The sequence below is a fragment of the Cryptomeria japonica genome, chromosome 3, assembly GCF_030272615.1.
Source record: "Cryptomeria japonica chromosome 3, Sugi_1.0, whole genome shotgun sequence".
NCBI classification, from domain to species: Eukaryota; Viridiplantae; Streptophyta; class Pinopsida; order Cupressales; family Cupressaceae; genus Cryptomeria; species Cryptomeria japonica.
The window spans coordinates 261,837,919-261,855,352 of NC_081407.1; the positions used below are offsets into that span (position 1 = coordinate 261,837,919).

Below are 17,434 nucleotides of genomic sequence, written 5' to 3' on the forward strand. Positions count from 1 at the left end.
TGCCTAATTTGTGGTTCACTTTGGACCACTAGAGTCTAAACAAACTCTCTATTTTGACATGAATTTTGGTTGTGTAGTGAATTGCACGAGTAACACCATTAATGCTATTGATCTCAATTATTATAGACTAGAACAAGTGCTTTTGAAGTGTTGGTAGTGGCGGGCTTGACATTGTTAAGAGGCATAACATTATCCAATTAGTTTTGCCCTTGATATTGAGGCTTGTTTTTTTATAAGACTGATTTTGGGGCTGCCATGACCTATTATTTTGAGTTTGTTGCCTCTTAATTTTCACTAGTTTATTTTCTAAACTTTGTAGTAAGGTCTTAACCTCACAACTTACTTGAAAGGGCAGCAGATGTAAAAGATTGAAAAATTGATGCAATGGGAAGAGGCATTAAGTTAGGATGCTTAAGTGGAATATTTGGGAATAAAGGCATTGGAGGCCTTGTAGCCATCTTCCTAGATAGTATCAAATAAGTTTTCTCTTATTATAATTTCATAAGTATTTGGCAAATTTGTCCATCCCTTAAATTGTATCATTACTGTGTGCAATGAAACATGCTTTCAAAAGGAATCAAAACCTCAATAAAATTGACTAAAAAATATGAAACAAAGAAACAATCGAGTTTAGGCAATAAAGAGGTCAAATGGACTCGAAATATCTCAAAGATGAAGTATGTCAAATCTCTTAGTGTGTAGATTTTGCTAGGATGCTTGATTTCAGTGTGTGCTTATGTAATTTTGACAACGTAATGACACTCGATTGGATTTTGATGCAAGATATGAGAGAAACGACTAAGTGTTGGAATAAGACAGGAGGGGAGAATGGAATAAAGGGTGAGGATTGAAGGAGAGATACCAAGGATGGAGATGAAAGATGATATCTCAAGCCATGGGATGTTGCCAAGGGTTTGAGAGGAAGATTGTACCCTTGAAAGGACAAGGGATGATCTTTCCATAAAGGCAATCCTTTTCCTACCTTCCAAAGGTATGGGCATGAGAGGAATAAAGGAATTTTAAATTCCTTTGAGGGTACATATGAGAAAGGACCCACATAGGCTTCCTTCCCAAAAGGAGAAAGCCTTTAAGACTTAGAAGACAAGGAGAGTGGCCATTTATGCCATGGATTTACCTCTCCCTAATCCAAGGATTAGGGAACGTACAATTTTTTAGAATTAGATTAGGTAGGATTAAAGGAAGTTTAGGATTTGGATTTGGTGCAAGTGGCAAAAGATGGAGGATTTGACACTCGGAGAGAGACAGGGGGATTTAAATGAATTTAAATTAAATTCATTTTGGAGCAAAATGATTTAGGAATTAAATTAAATAAATTGAAGGATTTATTTAATTTAATAGATGAAAGGGGTAAAGGTAGGATAGAATTAAGTAAAAAAAATAAATTAATTACCTTAGATGATAGACATGAAAGATAGAAGAATAGGATAATCAATTAAATAATAATATATTATTTAATTAATAAGGATTATGTGAATAGTTAAATAAAACACAATTGACCAAACCAAAGATTCTATCTCAGGGATTCAAAAATCTTAAATTAAAATTCTCCCTAAATTTGTGAGGGGCCCTCTTGATTGTGATCAATTGTTCTACCAATGATAGGGGATCACTTTTATCTTCAAACTATTTGCAAAGCTTCTCATCTAACTCTTCATAGTTATGAATCGAATTAGGTTGCAATTCCCTATATCACTCTAAAGACTTGCCCTTTAGGAGTGTGGCTAAGAGTCTAGTAGCCACATTATCCTTAGTGATGTTATGAATATAATATATATAAGCTAAATTGTGTATGTGTTGTATTGGGGTGGGGGCTATTTCACCAATGAGATATGGTATACCTTTTAGGGAAACCACCGGTATGCCATCTTTTTGAGCCAACACAAGAGGACTGCCACCATTGAAGGTAATAAAAACCCTTTGTCTTGGAACAACCATGTGAAATAGTGTTATATTTATTTGAATAATAGGTGTTCTTAGCTATGGTAACCTATTTGATGGAGACGTAGATTGCGATTTATTCCTATTGGAGATATGGAATGTCTATTTCTTCTTGAAGTAAAAAATGATAATTCAGTGAACTAAAAGTTAGCCCTTGAAGATGCTTTGATTTGAATTTTGAGCATTAATTTCATAGGAATAATCTAGAACTAGGACCTCTCAATGTGTAGATTTTGCTAGCTTGATTTCAATGTGTGTTTACCTAATTGTGACAACATAATGACACTCAATTGGATTTTGATGCAAGATACGAGAGAAATGGCTAAGTGTTGGCATAAGACATGAGGGGAGAATCAAATGGAGGGTGAGGATTGAAGGAGAGATACCAAGGGTGGAGATGAAATATGACATCTCAAGCCATAGGATGTTGCTACGGTTTTGAGAGGGAGATTGTACCCTTGAAAGGACAAGGTAGGATCTTTCCATAAAGGCAATCCTTTTCCTATCTTCCAAAGGTATGGGCATGAGAGGAATAAAGGAATTTTAAATTCCTTTGAGGGTAGATATGGGAAAGGACCCACGTGGGCTTCCTTCCCAAAAGGAGAAAGCTTTTAAGGCTTAGAAGACAAGGAGGGTGACCATTTATGCGATGGATTTGCCTCTCCCAAATCAAAGGATTAGGGAATGTATTTTTTTTTGAATTACATTAGGTAGGATTAGAGGAGGTTTAGGATTAGGATTAGGATTAGGTGCAAGTGACAAAAGATGGAGGATTTGACACTCAGAGAGAGACAAAGGGATTTAAATGAATTTAAATTAAATTCATTTTGGAGGAAAAGGATTTAGGGATTAAATTAAATAAATTGAAGGATTCATTTAATAGGGGTAAAGGTAGGATGAAATCAGGTAAAAACATCAAATTAATTACCTTAGATGATAGACATGAAAGATAGAAGAATAGGATAATTAATTAAATAATAATATATCATTTAATTAATAAAGATTTTGTGAATAGTTGAATAAAATATAATTGATCAAACATGCTTGACCAATTTCAGGTGTCTAAATTTACTACCACATGGCTATTAAGATCCCTCAAATAATACAAGAAGGAATGATTGGGTGATAGTTTCACCAAACCAAAGATTCTATCCCAGGGATTCAAAAATCTTAAATTAAAATTCACCCTGAATCCGTGAGGGGCCCTCTTGATTGTAATCAGTTGTTCTACCAATGATAGGGGATCACTTTTATCTTCAAACTATTTGCAAAGCTTCTCATCTAACTCTTCATAGTTATGAAACGCATTAGGTTGCAATTCCCTATATCACTCTAAAGACTTGCCCTTTAGGAATGTGGCTAAGAGTCTAGTAGCCACATTATCCTTAGTGATGTTATGAAAAGAATGCATGTAAGCTAAATCATGCATGTGTTGTATTGGGGTGGAGCTATTTCACCAATGAGATATGGTATACCTTTTAGGGCAACCGTTGGTATGTCATCTTTTTGAGCCAACACAAGAGGACTGCCACCATTGAAGGTAAAAACCTATTGTCTTGGAACAACCATGTGAAATAATGTTATATTTATGTGAATAATAGGTGTTCTTAGCTATGGTAACCTATTGAATGGAGATGTAGATTATGATTTATTCTTATTGGAGATATGGAATGTCTACTTCTTCTTGAAGTAAAAAATGATAATTTAGTGAACTAAAAGTTACCCCTTGAAGATGCTTTGGTTTGAATTTTGGGCATGAATAATCTACAGCCAAGATTTTAAAAGTTTACAAGTGCTTATATAATCCCTTCTCAAAGCTATAAAATGCTAAGAAACTCAAAGATGAGTATCTCACTAGATGCGCCAAAACTATTATCACTTAGAATTACACCCTTATTAAAAATGGTTCAGTGAAACATAAGAATGACATCAAGGTGTAGGACCTATTATTACTAAGTTAAAAAATTTAAAATTTACCCATCAAATGCTTAAGGCCTGATAAACATTTCATCCTAAACCCTAAATCCTTAGGCTCATTTTGCTTTACATTATGTTTTCACATTGATCAAATGTTCCTAGTTGTTGGTAGCATAAGTTATGCCCTTTTAAACGTTTGTCTTATCACCCTCTTTGTCCAAGGCAATGCCTATAACCCAGTTAATTTATTCTTGTCCTAAATCTTAAAATTTTATTCATCAGGACTTAAGCCTCCACTGTGAAAGTTATCGTGTTCCAGGGAGACAACAAAATTTGCCAGAGTGGATTGAGATGCTGAGTCAACAGGTTTCGCTGAGGCTAAAGGCATCGCCAGGATGCTCAGACAGCACCTGCAAACACGTAGAATTATGACATGTGGCAAACTTGCCATGTCAGAAGTGATGTTTTCTTTTTGCCAAAGAGGAATTCAAATCTCGAGGAACACTGTCGATTAATGCCAATCAAAGTTAACTTACGATTCATTGAGAGAGAACATGTTCCCCACAAAGTGCATTGATGTCACTGTTTAAAGGGTTTTAATCCAATTCATTCAACTTTTTGTCCATAATTCAAACGAGAAAGTAATCTCAGAACCAACATAAGAGCAAAAGACAAAATTGGTCGATTTACTGCAAATAGAAAAAGATTTCCAAAGTATTTGTTCAGGTATTTGGCACCATCAAAACTAGGAAGTGCCTCAATGTGTCCTCACAATAATTAGGATTTTATTGAACTTTTAGAAGCTTGAATTGAATGAATTTGTCTACAAGTTCAAAATATTGCCCTATTTTAGCCATAGATTACTGGTGAAGGTACTCGGTGAAGGTACTCAATTGTAAGTAGAAGCTTGGGTTTTTTTCTTTCTTAAAATCTAAAAGAGGGAAAATTCAAAACTTTAGTTGTAGAAAGGAAAGCTCATCAAAGAGAGGGGTGAAAAGCGAGAAAAATGGTGAGAAAAGTTTATAGATAATTTAATTGATCAATTTTCTAGTTCTTATAAAAAACCTCACAATCAAAAAGGGTCATATATCCAATCTGGCAAACTCATAGACATTCAATAGAATTGTAAGGATGCTATACTCCCAATTGATGGGTATGCATTATTAAAATATCATTTTAGTAAGTGTTTGAGAAAGGTCCATGTTTGCAATCCTTGGAGGTTTGAGTTGGCAAGGCTAGTAGTACCTAATGTCTTTATACATTTTGATCTGATAAGGGAATATATATATGTATATGTGTGTGTGTGTGTGTGTGTGTGTGTGTGTGCGTGCGTGTATATATGTTGTTGGCATTCTACACTCTAATGAGAATAGTTGATGGTTTCATTGATGGCAACCAACCGGCAATAGGTTTCTACACATGCACTGACATCACATATATCATACACCGGCAGACAACGACACCAACAGGCACTTTCACCGGCATCCAAATTACACCAGAAATGAAGTATACCGACACTCAGACCGACATGGGATAAAGTTTTGTTTATGTGAATTATTTTGTAAATGTAATTAACTATTTGTAAGCCGACTTGGTATATTGTATAGACTCATATATGTATGAGATCTCATAGGTCATTTTGATGTAATGTAACAATGGAAGAAAGTAATTATTGTATGAGGTGATATAGTGGACAACAAAGGTTTTGGTTAAGGTATTTAACTGAGCTTAAACCGATATTGGACCAGGCATTTGAGATGCTATTTTGAGCAGTACATTGTATTGGATTTAATTATCCATATTGTAGTCAGTGAGAATCTTTTGAGCAGTGCGCGCCTGACAGTTGGCCTTCCTGCATGTGCAAGCCCTTATTGTAAGTAGTATTTATTCATTGGCTAGTGAGTAAATATTGTGGGTCACAAATCCCACCGAGGTTTTTTCCACACCGGGTTTTCTCGTTAAAATATCTTGTGTTATGGTGTGTTTCTATGTTGTCTCTGTTATTTGTGTTTACTGCATTAATTCTTGTTTACCGGTACACTGTTTTGGGTTGCAAAGTTATAAATAAGTTTAAATATTCATTCCACCGGTTAGACACTGATTCAACCCCCCCCCCTCTCAGTGTCTTTGGGGCTATCATTGAATCTAACAATTGGTATCAAAGCCTGGTCCTCTATTTGCAAAAGCCTAACAACTTGAGGAAGATTCTAAAACCGGTATAGATGGAGAACTTAAGAAAACAGTTGGAAGGAGCTCTTGAAGATTTTGATGCAGAAAAATTGAAGAATATCAAATTTGAAGATGATCTAAGGACTGCTAAGGAATTCATTAAAGGACTTTAGGAGAACGTGGTTATAGCACAAAATAAGAGAAAAGAACTTCATGAACAAATGTAGAAACATGATGATGAAAAGGAAACTCTTAGTGATATTGCAGACAAGTTGAGGCAAGAGAACACTAACATGAGAAATGAAATTCAAGACTTAACCATGAGGCTATGTAAGGATCTTGAAGACAGGAAGAAGAATGAAGAAGACTTGACTAGGAGACTTAATGATGGAGGTAATGAAAATCTAAGATTCGGTCATGAAATTGATATGCTAAAGACAAATTTGATTCACATGCAACATGATAAAGATGAGCTTGTGAGACAAGTTGGAATTCTTGAAAACGAGTTGATCACTGCAAATGAACACAAAGACAAATTCAAGAAAAGTTCAAAAAGACTTGATGAAATGCTGAAAAGACAAAAACCTGATGGAGATACAATTGGACTTGGATTTGAACATGGAGAAAGTTTCGGGACTGTAAACAATCAAGATCACAGTAAACCAGTAAGACAACTTAATGCTTATAAATTCAATGGGAAATGTTTCAATTACAATAAATTTGGTCATAGAGCAAATCAGTGCAGATTTAGAAATAATCAGAATACAAACTTACCCACCGGTCAATGTTCTAAATGCAATAAAGTTGGTCACAATTCATAAAATTGCAGAATGAATGTGAAATGCTATGTTTATGGTAGATTTGGGCATTTATCTAATCAATGCAGAACACAAACTGGTCAAAGATATGGAAAAGCTATTTAGAAGAATAATGTAAATTGTTATGCATGTAACAAGATTGGGCATATTGCAAAATTTTGTAGAAGCAAGACTATACCGGCGAACAATAAAGGATCTAGTGTGAAGGGAAAAGAAAAGGTAAATGAAATGAAGCAAGAATTTTCAAAACAATGGATTAAGAAGAGAGATCAGAGAGTTGATGAAACTATCTCTGCACTGGTAGAACAGAGTAACCCTCCACCAGTAGGAGATTCTTCATCTAACTAAGGAATAATCCTTAGGGGGTATTGCAACAAATTGAAAATCATGCATTTTACCCTCGGTTGATGGAAATAAGACACATTTCTTCTTTACCGACAGATGTGTTAAGTTTTCACTTAACCAACGAGCATTTAATGCGGGTTTAATGAACTTTTTTGGCTATAAAGCACCGAAAAACCTTCATTTTTGATCACCAAGCATTCAAGCATTCAGAGAGCGCAAAATTGAGCAAGGGCATTCTAAGGTGAAGCAGCGAAGTGATTTTTAGACATTCAGAGAATTTCAAGTTAAGAGGTATTTATCAAAATGGCAACTTCATCTTCTGTTCTTGAGTTTATTGCAAAACCTATCATTGTTGAAAACATCAAACGCCCTAGACCCATGTTTAAGATTATTCCCGAGATTGAAAAGAAGGATGATTCTGTTGGAGCTTTTTCAAAAATTCCGAAGGGTGTTGCATTTGCTGAAGACCTTAGAATCTACATCCGTTGCAACATAGAATACCTAGGGACTGAGGATTTGAAGAAAATGTTCAATGAGGTTATTACCGATGAACAAGGTGTGATTAAACCTGAACATAAGATTGTGGAAGAATTAGGTTTTGTAGAAATACTGAACATTCCTAAATTTCCAAAGGAAGTCGTAAGACTTGTATTGAGCAGAGTCCATGAAGAGTTCATGTGGTTAGAGTCCGTTTGCAAGATAACTAAGGAAGCAATTAAGACAGTTATTGGTTTACCCTCAACCGGTAGTAGACCTGATAAAATCAAGAAAATACCTAACAAGAGTGTGAGAAGCTTAACCGGAGCCACATCTGATAGTAGATCACTTAGAAACATTAGTTAGTTGCAATCACTACAAGGCAAATTGCAATCCATTTGAAGATTTATGGCTTAGCTAGCTGACAAAAGTCATCCCTTTATAGACTTGCTCAATAAGAATGTTACTTTCAAATAGAATGATAAATACCGACAAGCCTTTTAGCTACTCAAGTAATATCTCATGTCTCCTTGTATTCTCATTCCACCTATGAAAGGAAAACCATTGCTCCTATACATATTAGCAACAACTACAACACTAGGGGCCTTACTTGCACAACATGACTATGAAAGAAAAGAAAGATCTATCTATTGCATAAGTCGTACTTTATTAGGATATGAGCTAAAATACACTCACATAGAGTGCACATGTCTTTTCATAGTGTTTGCTTCATAGAAACTACAACATCATATGCTTAGCCATCAAACAAAGCTCATTGCTAAAATTGATCCTTTAAAGTACTTACTCAACAAAGTTATTCTCATTACACATCTTGCAAAGTGAGTTATGATCTTGAGTGAGTTTGACAAATTGAATATGCTGAAAGAAAATATATCAAGGGACAAGCTATAACAGATCAACTTGAGGATGCACCTATGGTTGTTGATCACCCACTAGTGTTAGATTTTCCAGGTAAGTTAATCTTTTGCATCACAACTATGACAACTATACTTTGATGGCTCTTTTACACAACATGGATCAGGTATTGGTATCTTATTTGTCACACCAGAAGGATATTGTATTCTTGGATCAAATTGATTGGCATTCCCTTGTACAAAAAAGAATTGCATACTATGAGGCACTCATCATAGGACTCAGGCTAGTTGTTCAATGGAAAATATAGGAGATACAAATCTATGATGATTCCCAATTGGTCATTCGACAGGTAAATGGGGATTATAAAACAAAGGAAGAGGAAATTATGCGATACAAACTCATGTTTGATGACTTTTTTCACCTTGATCAATATTGGGACAATTCTAAGGATTAATAATAGAGTTGCAAATTACATGACTAACATTGCATATCTCATTTATATGCCACATAATGCTATATGTTGTGAGTTATTAGTGGAACACCTCTTGATCCCCAATTAAGAGGTCTCTCAATTTGAACTTATATGTCAAATTGTTGGTCCCAATTCCCCTTGTTATGGAGACATCTGTATTTACCTCCACAACAACATCCTTCCACCTAACATCTCCAACAATGAACGTTGCAAATTCATTCACCAAACCTCTCGTTACATCATCATTTTTGATATCCTATATCAAAAAGGTCTTAATGGTACTCTCTTTAGATGTCTAGAGCATGAGGAAGTCCAAACTACAAATTGTGAGAAGTATATGATGGTATATGTAGAGCTTGCTCTAGTGGTCCAACCTTGGCTAAGAACTGTATGTGGGTTGGATACTATTGGTCCACCATGGAAAAAGATTCTTATCACTATGCAATGAAATTAAAATGGTGTTAGATTCATAGATACTTGGTAGATGCGTCTGCATAAGAGCTACAACCTATTGCTACACCTTGACTCTTCTACTAGTGAGGAATTGACCTTGTGGGCAATATATATTCACCCTCCTTCCTCCAATGGCCACAAATTCATCGTCACCATCATTGAATACTTCATGAAGTGGATTGAGGTCATTCTCCTTACACATGTCACCAGTAAACAAATTTCTACATTTATCCTCAGTTATATCATTTTTCGATACATTGTCCCTATGTCCATCATCATATATAACAAGTGTCCTTTCAAAAACTAGCATGTTCGTGAACTTTGTGCTAAAATCCATATCCAAAATCACTTTTCCATCCCATACTACCCTCAAGATAATGGTCAAGCCACAACTTAATCCTTAAAATGACAACCAATGAAGGTGGTCATGATTGGCACATTTGACTCTGTGATGGTGAAAAATGGGATCGGGTAGTTTAGGACCTAACCCCACTTTCCTCCACACATTGGAATACGAAATGACCTAAGGAAGTGATTCGCTTCAACTACTTGTGAAAGAGATTCAAGGAATACTTTTAGGGTTCCTATTCCTTTGCTGCTATGAAAGGGAAATGGGCTAAATGCAAAGTAATGACAAACTAGGCTAGTGAAAAATGAATGAAAATGACTATGTAAACCGCATTAACAGAGAAACACAAAATTGAAATTGAGACACAGAGTATAGAACCAAAGATGAAATTATGATGTGCACCTGTCATTGCAATTTGAGTTTGACTGAGTTGGACCAAGGTGATGGGCGCCTTGTTCCTTGTTGCAGAGTTGACCTGTACTTCTAGAATCTGCAAATTGAGGTCTTGATCTATCAAAATGCCAAAAGCTACTAAAAAATGCAGAGGACCAGGGTGTTGGGCACCTTGGTACCAGTGTTCTGGGGCCTTCTTGTGGATTTGAACCTATGCTTGTGAATTCTGGCTTTTCGAAAGTTCGTAGCTCCGTCAGAATCCTACAAGATGGAAAATAGTGTATGGGTGGCTATATATAGGGGTTTTCCTTAGTCAAGGCCCTTCTTTTGGTGATTTCCACCTCCACAAATAGCCAATGTAAAGTTGAAAAGTGTGTGTGTCCTAGAATCTTGTGTGCTTGTAAGATCCTAATGAGCTAGAGTACAAAATTAGAGTTCTACCCTATGCTTTGAGTATAAACCCTAAATGAATGTAAATTGAATGTAAATGCTTCAAATCACAAATGAAATAATGGATCTAAAGCATGAATATAAATATGAAAACAAGTGTTGTGAAACTCACATAGAAACATGAAAATAACGTGAAACCATACCAAACCCTAAGAGAGAGGTACAAGCCAATCAACAACCGATGACCTCTTATTATTCTTCAATATCTCCAAAGATTCAATTTATGACGAAAAATGGTTGATGAAGACTTGTTAGATGCTTGATTGGTTGGTTGAAGACTCCACATAACCTGTACTTTCACTTCATAAGCGTCTCCTGCAATTGTGTGTAGATGGATCCTTCAAATGAGGAAAGGAAATGCTATATGTATGAAACCCTAGCTTTATTTTTGATCATAGGCTGACTTAAAAATGATATCATTTTGCACCAAGTTGGATTTAAACATTATAATACCACCAAAACATGATCACAAAATTCGGGGAGAAAAAGTTGGGACCATGGTCTGATCAACATTTTTCCAAATTTTTAGGGATGCGAGGTATCGTGATTATAAAGTCAACCCTAGGTGGATTGGACAATTCAAGATGTTTAGATATGCGAAATTGGGCCTTGAAGGTCGAAATAGGACTTAATTAGGGCTTTTGATGAATTAATTAATTGAAAGAACAAAATAAAAAGGGGCACACTTAGGATTAAGGGCCCAATTTTATGATGTGTAGAGGGATGAAAGAGGACTTTAGATTTAATTAAATTCTTAAAGGGAAATTAAAATGCAATATGCAACACTCTAAGGCAGGTGCTTACCTAAGCGTGGAATTGTATCACCCAATTAAGGGTGTACAATTTACGACGCTACAAACTCAACCCTATCTTGTGGGCATATTTCACTAGTGTCTATACCTCTACATGCACCAAACCATACTTCCTTGTTTACATATCTAAATCCATCTTACCAATTGAGGTTGAGTTACCATCTTTATGGATCTCTTTATACAATCTCATTGATGATGAAGAATAACAAGTCTGCCAGCTTTAGGATCTAGAGCTATTAGACGAGTGTCGACAAAATGCTTTTAACCATCTCTAAGCATATCAACAATGCAAGTGTTGTAGCTACAATCACAAATTTAGGCCACAAACATTTGAGATTGGTGATCTTGTCAAAGAAAATTAAAAAAATTAGCTACACTGGAGAACAAGTGCAAGTTTGAACTGAACTGGTTGGGTCCCTATGTCATTACAACGGTCTATGGCTCAGGTGCATATCAATTGGCTACTCACAAAAGTGAACCACTTGAAGATCCCATTAACAACATGAAACTTTGCACATTCTATACATAGCACTTTAAGGAGCCTTGACAAAAATACAAAAAAAAAAGTAAAAAATACAAAAAGAAAATGTCAAAAATTTATAAAAAAAAAAAAATTGTCAAAAACACAAAAAATTGGAAAAAGAGAAAAAAGAGAAAAAAATTGTCCTGTGGTGAGAACCACTTCAGTGTTTCCTTGGGCAAGTACCATAATGAAAAGTGGGAAATCAGTGCCATGTGTAGGGATTTCACTCCTACCTCCTTCAGGATTCAATTTGATCATTTGATCCGATATCCATAATAAAAAAAATCATTTCACAATAAAACCTAATCGTCCCTACAATGACTTGCTATTATTCTCTCATTTGGCATCTCCCTTTGTCACCCATCCATAATAAATTTGACCACCCTTGCTTCACCCATAATAAACAGGTCCTATCCCTATTTGGGGGTACCTATATTTGAGCAAGGATTCCCTTTACACTTGTTTCAATATATCTCTTTTACAACTATCTTTTCCTTGCTTATAAGAGTCATGCCTCTTTAGCTTGGATTTATGTACATTGTTGTCTAAAGGATATCTCCTTGGTGTTGAAGGTGTGTATCCTTGTTTCTAACTTCCTCAAGACATCAACATACCTCTATGTTGACATCTTAAGGGAGGGCATGCATATCGTCCTTTTTGTACTATATTTTTTAATTTTTCGTGTCTTATACGGGGTGTACATTCTCAATATTAGACCAAACACTTATACGAGATGCTTCATTCCCAAAATCAAACGCAACCCTTTAATATGTCTCATATAGGGAATACATTTTAGAAACTAAACCTAACTCTTATATGAGATGTTCCTGAAACTAGGGATATTTGTATTTCAATTGCAGGTCTTGTATAGGTTGTTGCATTCTCAAAACCAAACCTAACTCTTAGATGAGATGCTTAACTCTTGAAACCAGACAAAAACATATGTAGTAGGGTGAGTTGACTTGCATAACATGACTTTCTAGACCTTTCAACTCTTTTGATAGGCTAATATTTGGCATTTTCTTGAAAGTTGCAATTTTGAATGCATGCCCACCAAGACAGTTGTAGCTACAACATCTGACATATATTCTCCTTCTTGTATGCTTTGATGGATGTCCATACCCTATCCTAAAGCTCTCATTTTGGCACAGGATGCTGGCAAAAGTTGTGGAATTTGTCTTTACAACTACTAATTGCATTTGCTTCAAAGTTTATAAAGCCCTTTTAGAAAACCTATTTTGTGCATATCCTACAATCATGGCAATCCTTGAGACCACATTTCTTTGAGGCATCCTATCAAATGGTTCACGTACCTTTTGTATGCTTCCACATTTTGCATACATGTCTACCAGAGCATGTCCTAGTATAATATTTGACAAAAATCTCCCTTCCACTATGATTTGATTGATGTCCATACCCTCTTCCAAAACACCTATCTAGCACAACATGGAGGATGTTGCAAAATGTTACTAATTTTGGATTTACACCTACCAATAAAATTACTTGAAACTTTTTTTTTTCATATCTTGCAATCATTGTATTCCATGAGATTAGATATCTTCCATAAGTCTGGCTTTACAATTGACAATTGCATTATCTTGAAATTTTTTAAAGACCCACAAGTCCATTTAATGCATATGCTGCAATCGTTGCAGTCCATGAGATCGCATCTCTTTTGAGGCATTCTGTCAAACAATTGACATGCCTTGTTTATGCTTCTACGTTTAGCATATACTTCTACCAATGTGTTTGTAACTACGACATCTAATAAAATTTCTCTATGCCTTATGTCCCAAAGCTACCAAATACATAGGTGGGGAAGATGGTGGCAGACTTTGTGAAATTTGCTTAACACCTCTCAGTTGTATTTTATTGAAAGTTTTTAAAGCCTTTTTAGTCCAATCTATGCATATTTTGCATTTATTGTAGTGCATGAGAACGTATCTCTTTGAGGCATTCTGTTAATTTCATGTGTCGTATCTATGCTTCCAAATTTGCATATGGGTCTACTAGGGTAGTTGCAAATATAAGAATTTCTATGTTGGAGTGACAGTGTGAACTCCAATGCATAATTATTTATGATCATTGTTCAACCTGATTTAAGAAGGCTAAAGTAATATACATTAGACTCCACCATCAGTAATAAATAGCTCTAACTTGTAGAATTCAATTGGTAATTTCCTTCTATAGATAAGGCTTAAACATACAAAAACTTGTATGGTAAGTGGTTTTGAAATATTATATCATTGTGGTCATGCAATTGATTACTTCTCGAAAAAAGCTTTAAAGTTTCAACTATCTTAAATGAAAGGTACTGCACAAACTTGTGGATATTAGTTTTACATTTGATTGGAAATGGAGATGGCTCTTCTAATTTTGTCATATTTCTATTTTATTTAGTTTTACATTCATTTCATTTTATTTTTTGTTGAATTTAATTGAAAAAGACAATTCTTTTTACAATCTATTTTAATATTGGCATAAGTAATCTTGTTAAAACCAAATTTGAGTGAGCTTTGACCAACAAAGATTTGACATTTTTGTTATCTCAAGATTGTGATTTATGGTTATATAGACTTAGGAGGAGATGCCTATGATTCAATTTTTTACTCTTGAAAAGCTATGATTTTTTATCATTCACTTTTATATGTTAAGCTATTATAGTTTTCAAGAATATAAAGAACTTATTTTCATCTTTCATCATTGTGTTTTTCTCAAGTACTTAGCCAAAAAAGATTTTTCACTATTTGGTTGCATATATTTGACAAAATGGTGAATTAATATAGGCAAACTGTTCAAGACACGAACTAAAATCCCATCCCCTTACCCACATCTTTGGGTGGCTACATCATTATCTTTATTTATTTACCCATACATGCTAATTTAAAATGGTGTTGCCATAGTTGTAACCTCATGCCTTTATGTGGCTATGTTTTTTTTATTTTATTTTTTGACTAAATTAAGTGAAGGGTAAAGGCCCTGTCCATTTTTATTCATTTTGAAAGATTTTGCATTCACATTCCTACCTTGAGGATGGGTAGTAGGATTGTAAAAAGTTTCCCCTACTACAATATAGCCAAATGAGCAAGCCATGGGGATTAATTTCCTTTTTCCTCATCTTAGCAAATAAAATTTTCCTTAATTCTTCTCTTTCACTTTTATAAAATTTGGCCCACTTTTTTCCTTAATAAGAAAAGAATACCTCTTCATGCTTTCTCATTCTCTTCCATTTCACACTTTCATGTGATTCAAACTTTAATAATGAAATCTTTTACTACATTTTAGACTGCAATCAAATCATGTTATGAGAATAATCAATAACATTCAAGATAAAACTAGCAAACATGGAGTTTAATCTTGAGAAAAACAATAAGAAGAGATTGAGAGCTTGCAAAGGCTGCTTGTAATTAGTGGTATTACCTCAAAATGAACGATGTGGTGTCTCTTCTAATTCCAATGTTATTTAATTAGATGGCTAAATTATAAGAAAACATTTCTAAATTTTCATCAATTATATCTTTTAATAAATTTGTTCTATAATTGTAATATAGAAAAGTTGTTTTGATAATTTAGATGTGTCAAGTTTTTACAACTAATTCACTCTACACTATATAGACAAGATATATAAAAAAAAATGTTTTTGTACTTTTGAAGCATATTTATGTCTATTCTAAAGTAACATTTATTTTTCATCATAAAATGTGAAATTATTATCCTAGATATTTGTTTCTTGAGTCAAATTTAATGTATTTGAGCTTTGAACTGGTAAAGAATTTGTTTGTATTTCAATGAAGATTGCTAACCAAGAATCAATGTCATATAGTTTCTTTTGCCATCTCCTTGAGATGTTTGTGTTTGGTATGACATGAAATTGTAGTTATGTTTTCTTTTTTAAGATACTATTGTCATTATTGTTTCATAATGTAAAAAATAAAATTACACATGGGGCCATAAATCTCTTTGATTTCCCTCCACTCAAAGCCTTAAATTGCACTTATATAAAATGTCAAAAAATCAAGACAACATTGGAGGATATTCAACAACTAGTTAACAATAGAATTGTATGAAACAAATGAATCAAATGCATCTAATATACTGACATGTTTGCATCTAATATATTGTTAGAAGTTTCAATTTCTTCTTTGGAAGGAGTTGAGATACATCTTTGTGAATGGTCATGAAGACTTTGATAGGAACAAATATTGACATATTTGCATCTAAGATCTTGTGAGAAGTTTTGATTTCTTCTTTGAAGGGAGTTCAACCCATCCCATATTTGAATGTCATTAGAGGATTGAAATGATCAAGAATAAAAGAAATTAGAAAAGCTTAATTCAAGTTGATTTTTTGCTAGGAATTGCACACATCTAGTCATTATCAATAAAAAACTTTTAAAATGAATAAATAGTTTGATTTTTTTTTTCAATATCACACTAACATGAATAGGTAATTTCTATTAATAAACCATCCATTTTTATAATTTCTAAATGGCACAAGAAAAAACAAAATCAATCTTTTAATCTAATAACATTTTAATTGTTTACTTAAATTTGAATAAATAAATAAATATTTTCAACTAAATAATATTAATAACCATAAAAATCGACTAAACAAAAATTACCCATCACAATAATTTCCAATCTTCTAATCTAGTAACATTTTAAATAAATACAGGTTTCCCTGTTTGGTCCATTTGGGTCAGCGCCCTAATTAACACTGTTTAATTTTTTGATAACCTTTTAGCCATGTAAATGATCAACGCCCTTGTTAATGCTGCTTTTTTTTTTTATCAAAAACATTTTAAATAAATAATATTTTAACTATTTCTTATTAAAAAACATGTGTATTTAAACAACAAACAAATAAATAAATATATTTAATTGAAATAAGAATCAATAATTTAAAATATATATATTTTTATCCATATATCTTTGATCTATTGGTAAAGCCAGAAGTGTTCTAAATGAAAGTACTCATGCTGAATGCAAGATAGAGACACCATACAAATAAAATTTGACTTAACCATTAACTTTTCATTAAACAACAAACAAATAAATAAATACTTTTACTCAAAACAAGAATCAATAATTTAATATATATATATTTCATAAAATTTTAAGTGTTCTTAAATGAAAACACTAACCCAAGAAATTTCAAAATGCTCCCATATAAGACAGTTAATCTCTCTCTCTCTTTTTTTTTTCCCAAAATGACCTCAAAAGCTATTACTATTCAAAAAAATTTAGCTCTTCAAAAGTCTTTTCATCATATGATGGATTAGCTCTTCAAAATTTGATCCGTAACGGAACCTGAAACAAAAATTTGATCCGTAACTTATATTCTAAAAACTTGGACGTCAGTGCATACATCATCAATAAATCTTCCTTACTGAACCGGGCGTAAATAAATGAGAGCTCGAAG

The 17,434-nt window shown here is 33.8% G+C and overlaps 1 protein-coding gene across 1 annotated transcript in view; it reads left to right on the plus strand.

The window, feature by feature from the left end:
* LOC131066795 (uncharacterized) overlaps nucleotides 1–17,434 on the plus strand; it is a 44,523-nt gene that overhangs the window by 10,544 nt on the left and 16,545 nt on the right. The window contains exon 2 of the mRNA XM_059217309.1: nucleotides 4,159–4,296. Coding sequence (XP_059073292.1) covers nucleotides 4,159–4,296 — 138 coding nt within the window. The remainder of the gene's footprint in view (nucleotides 1–4,158; nucleotides 4,297–17,434) is intronic.